We start from the raw sequence: 15,713 nt of genomic DNA, 5'->3' as shown, positions 1-15,713 counted from the left end.
AAGCTGTATAGCACAGCCTCAGGCCGTTAGCCCACCTCTGCACTGCTGATCATCCTATCTACACTCATCACACTGCACCAATTCCACATCACTCAGTGCCCTGCTCATTAAAGCACCTGACAAGGTGCTTCTTACATACTGTTACTGTTCCATATTCGATAGCCTATCCGATCTCTCCTGATAGCTCAAGCTTTCCAGTCCAGGCAACATCCTTGTCACTCTTTTCTGCACCCTCTCAAGTTTAATCAAGATGGCGGTGCGACGCAGTGCGCGCGGCCATTCCGAATGATATCGTATGTGTAACGAGGGGCCGTGCACAATCCGGATTTGATGGAGACAACCGTGAGAAGCGCAGAGGAACATCTGGAGTAACTTCTGAAATGCCTGCTTCGCTGCTGCTGCTACTGAGCGATCGAGAATCTCCGGAGACGAAGGCCCCAAATCCTCGGCTTTGCGTATCGCCTGTTGCCGGGGCCGGGGTCAAAACGCTTGGCAGAGATGGCGCTCGGTGCTCGGTGTCGAACAGGTGGTCGGAGTCTCGGAGTTTTTCGAACGGACTCGGAGTCGGACTGTGGTCAGACGCTTCCGGGATGCTGCACCAACAAGTTTGCGGTGCTGGAGGTTTACCGTCTGCATGAGATGATGGGACTTTCGGGAGACTTTGAGACTTTTACTGTGCCATGGTCTGTTCTTATCAAATTACGGTATTGCTTTGCACTGTTGTAACTATATGTTATAATTATGTGTTTTTTGTTAGTTTTTAAGTCGGTTTGTCATGTGTTTTTTGTGATATCATTCTGGAAAAACATTTTATCATTTCTTAATGACAATATCATTATCAATATGATAATCAATATCATCAATATCATTACTAAATGAGAATAAAAGGGGACTGCATGTCCACATAATCATAATCACAATCAAATCCTTTGTGCATGCTGACCAGAAATGCACACAGCACCCCAACTATAGGATAACTAATGTCTTGTTTGATTGTAACATAACAGCCCAGCTCTTACACACAATACACCACCGACGTTCACCTTCCTCACCACTCTGCCTGAAATCCATTTGGAATTGGCATTACTTTATTATTGTCCCATGTACCAAGGAACAGTGAAAAGCTTGTCTTGAATACTGTTCATACAGATTACACGTGCATTGAGCTACAACATAGTAAAGCAATAACAATGCATAATAAAGTGTAACAACTACAGAGAGAGTGCAGTAAGGCACAAGATCATAACTGTGAGATCAAGAGTCAATCTTATTATACTGAGGAACAATTCAATCGTCTTATAATGGGGAGAATCTGTCCCTGAGCCTTGTGGTGGGTACTTTCAGGCTTTTGTATTTCCTAATGGAAGGTAAGAGAAGAGAGAATGTCTGGTGTGAGTGGGCTAGCTGAGGCAGCAAAAAGTATAGACTGTGATGTGCTGAGCTGTGTCCACTACTTTTTGCAGTATTTTTTAGTCACCATTGGCCATACCAAGTTGTGATGCACCCAGACAGGATGCTTTCTATGGTGAATCCTTTTCAGGGAGCAATGTACTTCTACCCTGAGGGCTCTCTCTTCTACAACACATCCCTTGGCCATGCTATTCATTCTGTAGGCCCTCCCCTGGTATAACCTCCCAAAATGCATTACTTTCCGCTTGTCCAAGTTAAATTCCTTGTGCCATTTCCCTTGCACACTTTGCCCAGTTGATCAATATCCTACTGTAACTTTGGACAATCATTTTGTTCCTTCCAAAGAGTGCAGAATCTACCTACACTTGTCACTGCCTTAATAAAGCTGTCAACATAATGAAAAAAATCCACCCATCCCAAACGTTCTCTCTCCTCCTCCCTCCCATCAGGCAGAAAATACAAAAGCCGGAAAACACACACCTCCAGGCTAAGGTCTCCTTCTATCCGGCTGTTATTGTCACAAGTGCAGAGCACGGGTGGACCCAAATGCAGGACACAAACACGTTTTGTAGTGTTAACAAAAACAGAGTTTATTAATAATTACTAGGAAAGCAGGGAAGCAAGGATTGTACAGAGAGACATCAAAGAGTGAATGAAGCGGAAGCAGGAATATGCGTGGCTGGAGTTGGGCTCGGATCCTGGACTTAGACTGGGACTCAGGACCTGGGCTTGGCCTGGGACTCGGGACCCGGACTTGGACTTGGACTTGGACTGGGACTTGGGACTCAGGACTCAGGACTCAGGACTCGGGACCTGGACTTGGGACCTGGACTGGGTCTTGGACCCGGACTTGGACTGGAACTCAGAACTCGGGACCCGGACTTGGACAGGGACTCGGAACTCGGAACAATCCGAGCCCGGACTCGGAACTCGGAATATCGAAACACAGAGCCAGTACTCTTCCTTGGATACAGGACACAGAGCCAGGACTCTTCAAGGACACAGGACACAGAGCCGGGATTCTTCCTTGGATACAGGACACAGTGCTGGGACTCTTCTTGGACAAAGAACACAGAACACAAAGTGACAGTTCCCCACTCAGGGTAGCAGCAAACAGCTGGACCTACTCAGCAGAGACGAGGACACGAAGAGACAGTTCCCAACTGAGGGTAACGGCAAACGGCCGGACCCCCAGTGGAGGCAAGGACACAAAGAGACAGTTCCCAACTCAAAGTAGTGGCAAACGGCCAGACCTACCCAGCCAGGACAAGGACACGAAGAGACAAAACCACAACAATAGACAGTTCTTTTATCTTGGCACGAAGTGGCTCCAAGTAGCGGCGAGCTCGCGACTCGGCCCCGGAACTACAGACAGCAGCTCCAAACTCACTCCAGCGGGTTAACTTGATGGACCCACTCCAGCGAGGTAGCATAGCGGGCTCGCTCTGGCGCGGTAACTTGACAGGCTGGCTCCAGCGAGGAGAGGCGACTGACTGGCACTCGCTTCAGAGAGGAGACTTGACTTGCTCCAGCAAGGTGACGTGAGGTGACGTCAGGTGATGGTCTAGCCCCGAGCAGCTGTAAGGGGAGGTGGGGGAGGGAGGGAGGGAACGTCGACTCAGACCATGAGAGGCCTGCGTTGGGCATTTTCATGCCTTACAAGGCGCAGATTGGAAGTCTGTGTGGGGCGCCACTCCTCACACAGACACTAGAGCAATGTGTGGTTAAGTGCCTTGCTCAAGGACACATATACAGCTGCCACAAGGCTCGAACTAGCGACTTGAGATAACTAGACGAATGCCTTAACCACTTGGCCACATGCCCAACATTGTAAGCCGGACACTATGTACTGACCATTCAGCTGAGAATCAAGGCTTGGCCACGTGCCCAACACTATAAGCCGGACACTATATACTGACCATTCAGCTGAGAATCAAGTGCCTTTAATTACAGAGGCCAAGAAACATGGGGAAGCAATGAATTAAAGGAAAACAAGGAGTCAATGGTCCCAGTTGTGACACAAAGGAAGTTTAAAGGGAATCAGGGAATAACCGATCAGGACCGTGACAGTTATAAGACTACTGAACGGTTCCATTATATGACCTTACAATCTATCTCATCATGACCTTGCCCCTTAATGTCCACCTGCACTCTACTTTCCCTGTAGCTGCAACACGATATTCTGCCTCATGTTATTGTTTTCTTTCCCTTGCACTAACTCAATGTACTGATGAAGTTAAATGATCTGTATGAATGGCATGTAAGACAAAGATTTTCACTCTACCTCAGTACATGCCAAAGTTACTAAGCAGCCATCTATTATCAACCTTCTTCACCGTCCATTTGGTGTCTTTGCCAGCTGACAGATCATACCATCTGCATTCTCATCCGACTCAGAATGAATATCGGCAACACCTTAGTTGGGCCACATTTGGAGTACTGTGCGCAGTTCTGATTGCCTCTTTAAGGGAAGGATGTGGAGGCTCTGGTGAGGAGGTTGTCTGGATGAGAACGTATTAGCTCTAAGAAGAGGTTGAGCAATCTTGGATTGGTTTCCCTAGAGCACCCGAGGCTAAGGGGTGAATGAATAGAAGTGCATAAAGTTCTAGGTGGAGAAGACACTCAAAGGTTTTCCAGGGAGTGGAAATGTCTATACCAGACAGCATAGGTTTAAGATAAGAGGGGGAAAGTTTGAAGAAAAGTTCCTAGGCAAGTTGTTTTTTTTTTAAACAGAGAGTGGTTAGATGTCTCCAAAGTGCTGTCAGAAGAAGTGGAACGGATACCATAGGACAGTTCTGTCAGAGAGTCACTTAGACAGAGAGGTGAACAGGCAGGGAGAGGAGGAATACAGATCTTGTGCAGGCGGATGGTGCTAGCAGATTGGCATCATAGTCAGCACAGACAAGATGGTCGAAGGAGCTGTTCCTGCGCTGTGTGGTTCTCTAGTCCATGAAACTGATGCAACGGAAGAAAATCTCGGCTAACTTTCAAACCCGAATGAACAGCTACAGATCAGTAGCCCCACTGCCCTCCGTGGGAGCCTGCTATATCTCAGCATTCGAAAGAAATGCTGGATTTTCGGATGTTAAGAGGGGATCTGGGCTTTGCCCGGAGCGGGGTACCGTGGGAACAGGCTAGAGGGGCCAAGTGGTCTATTTCCTCTCCAGCTCGTGAATTATGTGCCAAGGTCCTGAAAGTGGCGATGCGATCAAGATCTAAGATTGTAATTCACGGAAACCGTATTTATTATTCCAGTAATGAAAAAAAGTTCTGCTAATTTTACACTGGGGAACGCCCCGCTTACTGGAGGAACACGTCAGTGTGTTCCACTTACTGGGAGAACAGGTTTCCCATCCCCAGCACGATGCAAGGGAGACGAGAGGGATCAAGCACGGCTGCTCCCGTCTGTCAAAGCGGGAGCTGTCGATTCCTTCACCGGCAGGTCTAGTCACAGCAAGGGAAAGCGGGGCTGGCGGGGCACGCAGATACTCCGCAAGGGTGGGGGTTGGTGGGGAAGAGACCGTCCACAATTGCAGCATAAAACTGGATCCGCCGCCGACGTTTGCCTTCTAAGCGAGAACTGAGATAATTTTAGAGACTTAAACTGGTCTTACTTTATGTTCGATTTTGCACGTCTATGCAGGTTACCCACCCCTTCCAATTACGTGTAGTTCTTTTGCCCCTTTTACAGAGTTCAATATGGTTTTGAGATTACGGAAAAGGGCAGGTTGAATTGATCCGTGCGGAACATGCTTTGCTGTAGTTTACCTCCATGAAGCTGAATTCTGGAAACAGTCGACTGTAGGAATATACCGGTGCGCTCGGGCTGACGGAGCCGAGATCCAGCAGAACTCTCCCCGGCGATGCTAGCAGTCTCCTTATGGTGCTGAACGACACGTTCGCAGCGGCCGCGCTACGTTTGGCTCCTATTTAAGGTGGATACAGCCTGCCCCCTTATTGCATCAGCCACGGGGCGCCTCCACCCCCCTCAATCCCACAGTCTTGTTTTTATTAGAATAATGCCAGGGACATTATACCTGACACCTCGCAGACGCGCCCTATTGCAAAATGTTCCCAACATCAACATAATCATTGTTATTTTGTTTAAATATTTTAGTTTTTAAAGAAAACGTCAGATGTGCTACCGTCCAACAAATTACCAAATCTCCTTGACACAACTTACTCACACGTTATTCAGCACTTTATTGGGACATTACCTAATTCATATGTTCATTCATGTCCTCTATTCCTCATTTAGAATTTCGTCAATGTTCTCTTTATTGCCACCCACAACTCTAGATCCAAAACTTCCTCCTTTTAGAACAACCAACTACTGTACTCCAAACCAAGATATACTTGTGCTTAATTTTTGTATTCCCAGCAAGCCCATTATTCCTGGCTGAGGTTATCTCATTTGGAGAAGTAAATTAAGGTTCTGACGAATCTTAAATGAATCCATGGTTTCTTGCCCTCCCCCGCCTGATCTTCTCATTCAAAATCAATGACAGCTTACTTTCATTTCTGTATGAAGGATTCTGAGATTGCTAATGTGGGACACTTTCACAGATGGCACAAGAGATGTCAGATAGGGCAGACAGATGATAGATTGTGAGCTGTTCCATGCTTTCTGTCACTTACACAGGATGGTCCTATAGACACCGAACATAGACAGTACCGCACAAGAAAAGGCCCAAAATTAAATATTTTCTGCCTGCACATGATCCATATTCCTCTGTTCCCTGGATAGGAATGAGGCTTTTTAAAGCCTCCTAGATGGCACTGCTGTAGTTTAGCATTATTCAATTCATTTTCATTTACTTATATATTTATAGAGAAAGAAATGCGTAAGGGACATTTTAGCTCTGCAAGTGTCTTTGCCCTTTCATCTTACACTATCTGCTCTCTTTATTTCTCAAACACAGAAAATAGAACATAAACAGTGTTGCACAGTACAGGCCCTTCTGTCCAAGATGTTGTGCCAACATTTCAACCCACATTAAGATCAATCTAGCCCTTCTCTCCCACATAGCCCTCCAGTTTTCTTTCATCCATCTAAGAATCGCTGAAATGTCCCAAATGTATCTGCCTGCACCATCACTCTTTGACTGCAAGTTCTGCACACCCATCACTCTGTGTAAAAAAAATCCATGTTACAATGAGCGAATGAAGCGAACCCAAGTGTAGGGCACAGGCAGTTAGGATGCTTATGCGGACGTGAATGTTGAACAGCAAACAGGAGGGGTCTTGACAGGGAGAGATGGAGTTCATAGGTAAACCTTCAAACTGGAGCAAAACTTAGAACACACGGTCCTAAGCGGTCGAGTAACGTTAATTACCACACAGGCAAAACCAACAATCTGGCAACTAGTGGTTGTAACGCCAGGGTTCTTATGCTGCAGGTCTTGATGGAAACCAGGTGTGCATTCATCAAAGAGAATTAGAAGCAAATGGGAAATTGGCAGTCGGAACCGTGGCACAATCAAAGGAAATTAGGAGAAAGATAGGGAATTAACGATCAGGACCATGACAGTAACCCCCCAATGGGAGCCTCCAGGCAAACCACCAGGCGTGTCTGGATTGTCTCGATAGAAATCACGGAGGAGGGAAGGGACCTGTCAAAATGGGGGGGCGTTGATGGCGGACCCAAATGCAAGACACAGACACTGAAGTACAAGGAACAGGACGACTAGAGTAGGGACGTGACAGGATACAGACAAGGAGCAGGGACAAGGATGCAGACTTGGGCTAGGACATGGACTAGACAGGGAACCCGGACAAGGAACTAAGAACTAGGAGCCTGGGCTAGGGAGAGCAGGACCAGGACTAGAAACCGTGGACTAGGAGACAAGGCTTGGACTCTGAGCCAGAGACTGGACAAGGACCCAGAACCTGGATCTTGCCTCGGGCTCGGACCCCAGAACAAGGCAAGCACATGACATGGCTACAGGACAGGACGTGGCTGGGGTCTAGAGGACTGAGCTTGGAGGCAGGCTGGGGTCTTGGGTCTTGAGGCTTGCAGGCTGGGGTCTTGGCTCTTGAGGCTGCAGGCTAGGAGCTGGGGTCTTGGAATGCAGAGGCTGATAACTCGGAGGCTGGAGCTCGGAGACGGACTGGGAACTGTACATCAACATAGAGCCAGGACTTATCCTTCGAAAAGCCGGGACTCATCTCTAACACGACACTAACATGAGACTGGACAGAACATAGGCATAGAGCCGGGACTTATCCTTAGACAAGCCAGGATTCAGCTTCATCTCCACACCAAGGTGGGACAGGTCCCTCTGTCGGGTAATGGCAGAACAGCCGGACTTACCCAACAGAGGCGAGGACAAGACAAGACAGATTCCCCCGCAGAGTAACAGCAGAACGGCCTGACTTACCCCACAGAGGCGAGGACAAGAAGAGACAAACGCCAAAGATCAACAGACAGTTCCATCTCTGCATCGGAGTTGCTCCAAGTCACAGTTACGGCCAGCAACCTAGGCTGGCTATGGAAACAGCCAGATCCCTACCTAGCTCGGAGTGACTGACGGCCACTCAGCTGGCCCTGGAAACTGCGGAATCCATACTGCAAAGATGGCTACGACTACCTACAGCAAGGCTGCATGAAGCGATGGTTTTCTAATGCGGCCTAAAGATGGCAAGTGGCCGCTCTAGCCTTCCACCGGCAGGTTGCTCCCAGGGAATCTTGACAAGACAAACCAGTCACCCAAATTCAACCCCAAGGCTACTTATATTCCAAGCCTCAAGATGGGAATCAGGTGCCTATGATTAACTCAAACAAAACAAGGGACAGCTGGAAGTCCCGGAGTCCTGAGTCCATGGACCAGACTGTGAACCGGAATGCGGACTTCACAGACTGGACCATGACAGGGGAATGAGCGGGGAATCCAGGAGAGTTCCTCCAAGCCGTATCCCTCCCAATTGACCAGGTACTGGAGGCCTCTGCCTCAGCGGCGCACATCCAGTATTCACCAGACGGTGTACGCTGGGTGGTCATCAATGATCCAGGCAGGTGGAGGGGGTTCAACAAGAGGACATAAAGGGCTGACAGATACAGGTTTCAATTGGGAGACATAGAACGTGGGATGAATGTGCATGGATCTGGGCAGTTTGAGTCTGACCACTGAAGGGTTGATGACACTCTCAATCTCGAATGGTCCCAGGTAGCAAGGAGCAAGTTTCTTGGGTTCATTCTTGAGGGAGATGTATTTTGAAAGAGCCAAACTTTCTGCCCTGGCCGATAATTTGGTGCAGGAATTCGATGGTGTTCGGCAATCCTCCGGTTGCGGTCAGCTGAGCGGAGCAGGGCCGAGCGTGCATCCTTCCAGATCTTGTGGCACCGGCGGAGATGAGCCTGAACTGAACGCACAGCGATGTCGCCTTCATGTGCAGGAAACAAAGGGGGTTGATAGCGAGAGAGCATTCGTAGGGAGACATTGCGGTGGCAGTGCTGACCAGGGAGTTGTGGGTGTACTTGACCCAAACGAGCTGGATGCTCCAAGGTAACGGGTTGTTGGTGCTTATGTAGCGCAGAGCTGCTTCCAGACCTGGTTTACTTGCTCTGTTTGACCGTTAGTCTGCGGATGGAAACCGGAAGACAGGTTTACTGAGGCTCCAAGGGCTTGACAAAAGGATCTCCAGACTTAAGAGATGAACTGGGGACCCCGGTCAAAAATAACGTGAGAGGGAATACAATGAAGGCCAAAAAGGAATACAGTGATGGACAAGGAGGTCAGCTGTTTCACGGGCTGTAGGGAGTTTGGGAATGGCTACAAAATGCACAGCTTTGTAGAAGTGGCCCACCACGGTGAGTACGGCAGTGTTCCCATGTGAAGGGGGTAGTCCAGTAACAAAATCCACCGCATTGTGAGACCAAAGGCAGCTAGGAACAGGCAGGGGCCAAAGCAGCCCAGCAGGTGGTCAATGGGAGGCTTTTCCGTGGGCACAAACAGAACAGGCAGAGACGAAGGAACGGGTGGCAGCGTCCATGGAGGGCCACCAGAAATGTCTCTTCAGGAGGGACAGAGTTTGATCGAGTCTGGGATGGCAGGCGAAACGAGAAGTATGCCCCCACTGGAGAACCTGAGACCAAACAGAGTCGGGCACGAAGAGGCGATTGGGGGGTGGGGGGGTCCATCGCCTGGGTCAGGTTGAGTCCGTTGGGCCTCTTTGACTATGGATTCGATCTCCCAGGTCAGGGCAGCCATTACACAGGATGGTGGAAGGATGGTCTCGGGGTTGGGGAGGCCCTCCTCAGAGACGTATTGATGGAAGAGAGCATTGGGCTTCCCGTTCTTGGACCCGGGCGACAAGTGAATGTGAATCTAAAACGGCCAAAAAAATAATGTCCAACGGGCTTGGCTGGAATTCAGGCGTTTGGCGGTTGGGTGTATGCGAGATTCTTCTGATTAGTCCAGATGACGAATGAATGTTCTGCTCCCTCCAGCCAGTGCCTCCGCTCTTTCAAAGCGAGTTTGACTGCCAGTAACTCCCGGTTCCCAATGGTGTAGTTCCGTTCGGGGTGGGGGGATAGACAACGAGTGAAGAAGGTGCAGGGATGGAGTTTTTGGTCTGGGCCGGAGCGTTGGGAGAGGACCACCCCCACCCCAGAGTCAGAGGCATCGACTTCCACAGTGAATTGGCGAGAGGGGTCTGATTGGACTAGGATGGGAGCGGAGATGAAACGCCACTTCAGCTCTGAGAAGGTTGAGTCCACTTTGGAGTCCCAGCGAAAAGGGGTCGCAGGAGAGGTGAGTAGACTAAGGGGCGCTGCCACCCTGCTGTAATCCCTGATGAAGCAACGACAGAAGTTTGCGAACCCCGGAAGTCACTGGAGTTGCTTGAGGGTCGTGGGTTTTGGCCACACCGCCACCGCCCGGATCTTTCCGGGATCTGCCCTCACTTGCCCGCTCTCGATGAAGTACCCTAAGAAGCTGACAGAAGGGACATGAAACTCGCACTTCTCAGCCTTCACGAATAGTTTGTTCTCCCAAATCCTCTGCAGAACCTGACGGACATGGTGGATGTGTTCCTGAAGACTCCAGGAGAAGATTAAGATATCGTCCAGATAAACAAAAAAAAAACAGTTAATAAAGTCCCTAAGGACATTGTTTATCAGAGCTTGGAAGACGGCGGGGGCACTGGTAAGACCGAATGGCTTGACCAGGTATTCGAAGTGACCAAGAGGGGTGTTAAAAGCTGTTTTCCACTCACCTCCCTCCCATATCCTGACCAGGTGGTAGGCACTTCGTAGGTTCAACTTAGAGAAGATGGCAGATCCATGACGGGGTACGAAAGCAGAGTTGATAAGGGGCAGTGGATACTTATTCTTTAAGGTCACGCTATTCAGGCCCCGGTAGTCAATGCAGGGGTGCAGTGAGCCGTCTTTCTTCCCCACAAGGAAGAAACCTGTGCCAACAGGGGAGGATGAGGGTCGGATAATGCCCGCCGCGAGAGAGTCATTTAGGCAAGCCTCCATTGCTTCCTTTTCTAGTCGGGACAGGTTATACAGCCGACTGGTGGGTAGAGGGGCTCTGGGGAGAAGGTCAATTGCCCAATCGTAAGGGCGGTGTGGAGGCAGGGAAAGAGCCCGTTGTTTGCTAAACACTTCTCCCAGATCGTGATACTCTGCTGGAACCTTGGATAGGTTGGGGGTTTCAGCGGCAGATGAGGTCACGGTGACTTTCACAGGGGAAAGGGCCGATTGTAGACAAGTGGAGAGACAGACTGGACTCCAGCTGACTATCTTCCCAGTAGACCAATCAATGTGGGGATTATGGAGGCTTAACCAGGGGTACCCAAGAACTATAGGAGCGTGAGGAGAGGAAATTAGGTTAAATCGTACCTGTTCCCGATGGTTCCCGGAGAGAATAAGAGACGGGTAGTGTGCAGTGTGTGACTCCGGCCAGAAGTCTACCGTCCAGTGACCGGGCTTCCAGAGGGGTACTTAACAGCTCCCGAGGAATTCCGGGCCGGGAAGCTATGCTTTCATCCAAAAGGTTTCCCTCAGCGCTGGAGTCCACTAGTGCTGACAGACTGTTGGTTGTAACGTAAAGTAGCTTGGATCTGCATCCGGGGTTAGGGGACGGAAGGGAATGTTGTCTGGCTCACCAGGGTCCCACTTTCTACTGGTGCCTTCCCTTTTGGCCGAAGGGAACAGGTAGCACGGAAGTGGCCGGACTGGCCGCAATAGAGACACTCACCGCTCTCTATCTCCAGAGTCGCTCTGTGGGAGAAAGACGGTTCCGTCCCAGCTGCATGGGTTCCTCTCCCAGGGCGGTGGAAACGGCCGGGCTGGGACCTATTCTAGGAGCAGGAGGAGAAGAGAGGCTTGTGCTGGTGGGAGACGGTAATGAGTGCCGTGGAGTGGCCAAAGGTGGTGTACGACCAGTTCTTTCCCTATGGCATTCTTGAAGACAATTGTCCAACCTGGTGGCTAGAGAGATCAAGGAATCCAGGCTGTTGGTGTCGTCTCTTGCTGCCAGCTCGTCTTTCACCATGTCACTGAGACCATTTCAAAAATCCCTTGGAGTGCCTCACCGTTCCACCCCGAGTCGGCTGCTAACGTCCGGAACTCCACAGAATATTCGACAACACTGCGTGAGCCCTGACGGAAAGTGAGTAGGCGCTAAGCGGCATCTTTACCATGGACAGGGAGGTCAAAGATCTTTCTCATTTCCGCGATAAAGGTGGGGAAAGAAGAGCAGATATCTGGTTGATTATCCCAAACAGCCGTAGGCGCTTCCCCACAACAACCTCATGATATAATCTATCTTTGCGTGGAATACGTGGACGACTGCTATTCGAACACCAAGGTGCATTTCAGAAGGAAGGCCCGGCACCTCCCCAAATCCCCAGCGTAGTGTTCTGGTTCTGGTATGTGCAGCTCTCTTGGCTGGGGTGTTGCTGACACGTAGGGGGTTGCCACTTCAGGCTGTCTGGGCTGGTCAGACAGAGTTCCAGGAGTGGATGGGGTAAAATGAGTGGATACATGGTCCACCTGGTCACCGATCTTCGTTACGTTAGCAGCCAGGGAAAGGAGGTTCTCCATGACATCCCGGAGAAGTTGATCGTGCAGACCCAGTAGGGAGCCCTGGCTGGCGAGGGCTTGTTGCAGGGTATTTGTGTCCGCTGGGTCCATTGTGGGCAGATTGTTTTGTTACAATGAGCAAATGAAGTGAACCCATGTGCAGGGCACAGGCAGTTAGGATGCTCATGTGGACATGAACGTTGAACAGCAAGCAGGAGGGATCTTGACACGGAGAGATGGAGTTCATAGGTAAACCTTGAAACTGGAGCAAAACTTAGAACACACGGTCCTAAGCGGCCGGGAAACGTTAATAACTACACAGGCAAAACCAACAATTTGGTGACTAGTGGTTGTAACGCCAGGGTTCTTATGCTGCAGGTCTTGATGGAAACCGGGTGTGCATTCATCAAAGAGAATTAGAAGCAAATGGGAAATTAGCGGTTGGAACTGTGGCACAATCAAAGGAAATTAGGAGAAAGATAGGGAATTAACGATCGGGACTGTGACAACCTACCTCTGGCATCTTCCTATCCAATCACCTTAAATTTTGCTCCCTTGCATTAATCATTTCTACCCAAGAAAAAGTTTCTGGTTACTTATTTGATCTATGCCTCTTATCATCTTATAAACCACTCATCCTCCTTTGCTCCAAGGAGAAAAAGCCCTAGTTTGTTCAACCAATACTCATGCATCATGCTCTCTAATTCAAGCAGCATCCTGGTAAATCTCTTCCGCATTCTCTGTAAAGCATCCACATCCTACCTATAATTAGGGGCCGTGGACAATTCTGATTTGATGGAGACGGACGTGAAAGCACAGAGGAACATCTGGAGAAATTTCTGAAACGCCCGTTCGCTGCTCTCTTTACTGCGCAATCGTGAATCTTCTGGAGGGAAGGCCTCAAAATCCCCGGCTTTGCCCGCTGTTGGCGACCGAAATTGAGGTCGAATCACTCAGATAGAGATGGTGCTCGGTATTCGGTGTCGGAGAGCTGATCGGAGGCTCAAAGTTTTCGGACGACTCAGAGTCGGACTGTGGTCGGGCATGGCAGGGAGAGTTTTTCTTCTTTCTCCCGTCTGCGTGAGATGTGGGACATTTGAGAGACTTTGAACTTTTTACTGTGCTCATGGACTGTTCACCATCAAGTTATGGTAATGTTGCACTGTTGTAACTATATGTTATAATTATGTGGTTTTGTCTGTTTTTTCAGTCTTGGTCTGTTCTGTGTTTTGTGATATCACACCGGAGGGAATATTGTATCATTTCTTAATGCCTGCATTACTAAATGACAATAAAAGAGGACTGTGTGTCTTCATAATCTAAATAATCTAATGAAATGACCAAATCTGAATGCAATAATTGAAGTGTGGTCTAACCAGTTTTATAGAGCAGCAACATTACCTTAGGGCTCTTGAGCACAGTTCTTCTGACTACAGAAGGGCAACACACCATGCACTTTCTTATCAACCTATCAACTTCAGCGGCAACAGCGAAAGGATTCGTGGAAAGGATCCCTCTGTTCCTTCACATTGCCAAGAATCAGGCCATCAACCCTGGGCCCTGCCTTCAAGTTCGACTTTGCAAAGTTTATCAGTTTTCCAAATTAAGTACCATCTGCCAATTCTCAACTCAGCTCTGTGTCCTATCAATGTTCTACTGTAACCTAGAGCAACCTACTACACTATCCACAACACCACCATCATTTGTGTCACCTGCAAACTTACTATCTCATTCTTCCACTTCCTTATCCAAGTCACCTCTAAAAATCATGAAGAGCAGAGGCCCCACAACAGATCCTCGCAGAATACCACTGGTCACCGATCACCAGGCAGAATACCTCCATCTACAATCACGCTCTGCTTTCTGTGGGCAAGCTAATTCTGAATCCAGACAGTCAGTTTCCTTGGATTCCATGCCTCGTGACTTTCTGAATGAGCCCACCATGGGAACTTTTTCAAACACCTTACCAAAATCTACATGCTTCACTCCACTGCTCTACTTTCATCAATGTGTTTTGTCACCGCCTTAAAGAATTCAGTCAAGCTCGTGAGGCACAACCAGCCCCTCACAAAGCCATGCTGACCATCTGAATCAAATGCTCACAAACCCTGTTTCAAAGAATCCTCTCCAAACACTCTCAAACACCCAGCATTATTTTATAAGCAAGTTTTTTTTGTCAGCTTTCGAGATCCCTCACGTGCTCAGCACCCAATGCTTTAAACTGCCTGCATCTTGTTTGAATGGAGGTAGCTGAGCCGGTATTACTCTGTCAAACTTCACAACATATTTGGCTTCCACCACCTTGCCTGACACCACATGCTGGACACTGACAACTCTCTGTAAGCCACACTCGTTCCCTGCACATTTTGTTTTTCCCCTTCTTACCCAAATGCCTCTCCTCTAGTGTTTTATCACAGACAGGGACTCAAGGTTCCCCATACCAACTCGCATGCTCCTTTTCCACTCTGAGCTGACGTAAACCAGGCATTCCAAAGAGCCAGTAGCGAAGTTGTATTTATTCAAGAAGACATTCAACACATCGGTGAATCAATAGCTCTCTCTGCCTACTGTACTGGAGTGCATCGTGCATGGGAACAACATGAATTGGCCAACTACCAGGTATAACTAGGGATGAAAATTCGAAAAAGAACTGCAAGTATTGGAAACCTGAAATAAAACAGAAAATGCTGGAAACACATCAACAAATATGGTCATATCTGCAGAAAAAGGAACAGTTATATTCCTTTTGGTTTGAAGACATTTTATCAGAGAAAAAGAGAGAGCAAGTTAGTCTAAGTAGCAGAGAAGGTGATAGGTATCTCTAGCCCTGCATCCTTTCCCCTTTACCTCTTTGACTGACCTTTGAGGGATATACTTTTTCATGAACTGATTCCATGATCTACCGACTCACTTTCAAGGACTGTACAATTCATGTTCTCAGTCTTATTGTTTGCTTGCACAGATGTCTTCCTTTGCATCTTGGTTGTCTGTTAGTCTATGTAAAGTTTTTCATAAATTGTGTTCTATTTCTTATTTTCCCTGTGGATACCTGAAGGACAATGAATCTCAGGGTAGTATATGGTGACATATACATACTTTGATAATAAATATAGTTTGAAATCCTTGCATGTTAACCAATTTCCCCTGGGATCAATAAAGTATGACTATGACTATATTGGGAGACCCAACATGACATTAACTTTTCATTTATTCTTGGTAAGTGGGGAACACTATTAGGGCAGCCAATTTTGCCCAGTCCTGCAGCGTGTGC

At 48.5% G+C, this 15,713-nt stretch overlaps 1 protein-coding gene across 2 annotated transcripts in view; it reads right to left on the bottom strand.

Moving 5' to 3' along the window:
* Positions 1-5,354, bottom strand: part of LOC134359313 (branched-chain-amino-acid aminotransferase, cytosolic-like) — a 125,608-nt gene extending 120,254 nt beyond the window's left edge. Inside the window, exon 1 of one of the 2 annotated variants that reach the window (XM_063072322.1) lies at positions 5,179-5,354. In XM_063072322.1, coding sequence (XP_062928392.1) covers positions 5,179-5,184 — 6 coding nt within the window. In that variant the 5' untranslated portion in view covers positions 5,185-5,354. The remainder of the gene's footprint in view (positions 1-5,178) is intronic. The other variant, XM_063072323.1, reaches the window with a different exon arrangement.
* Between the last annotated feature and the right edge of the window lie 10,359 nt (positions 5,355-15,713).

The sequence above is a fragment of the Mobula hypostoma genome, chromosome 20 (assembly GCF_963921235.1).
Source record: "Mobula hypostoma chromosome 20, sMobHyp1.1, whole genome shotgun sequence".
Classification (NCBI taxonomy): domain Eukaryota; kingdom Metazoa; phylum Chordata; class Chondrichthyes; order Myliobatiformes; family Myliobatidae; genus Mobula; species Mobula hypostoma.
This window is presented reverse-complemented; position numbering and strand designations above follow the sequence as displayed.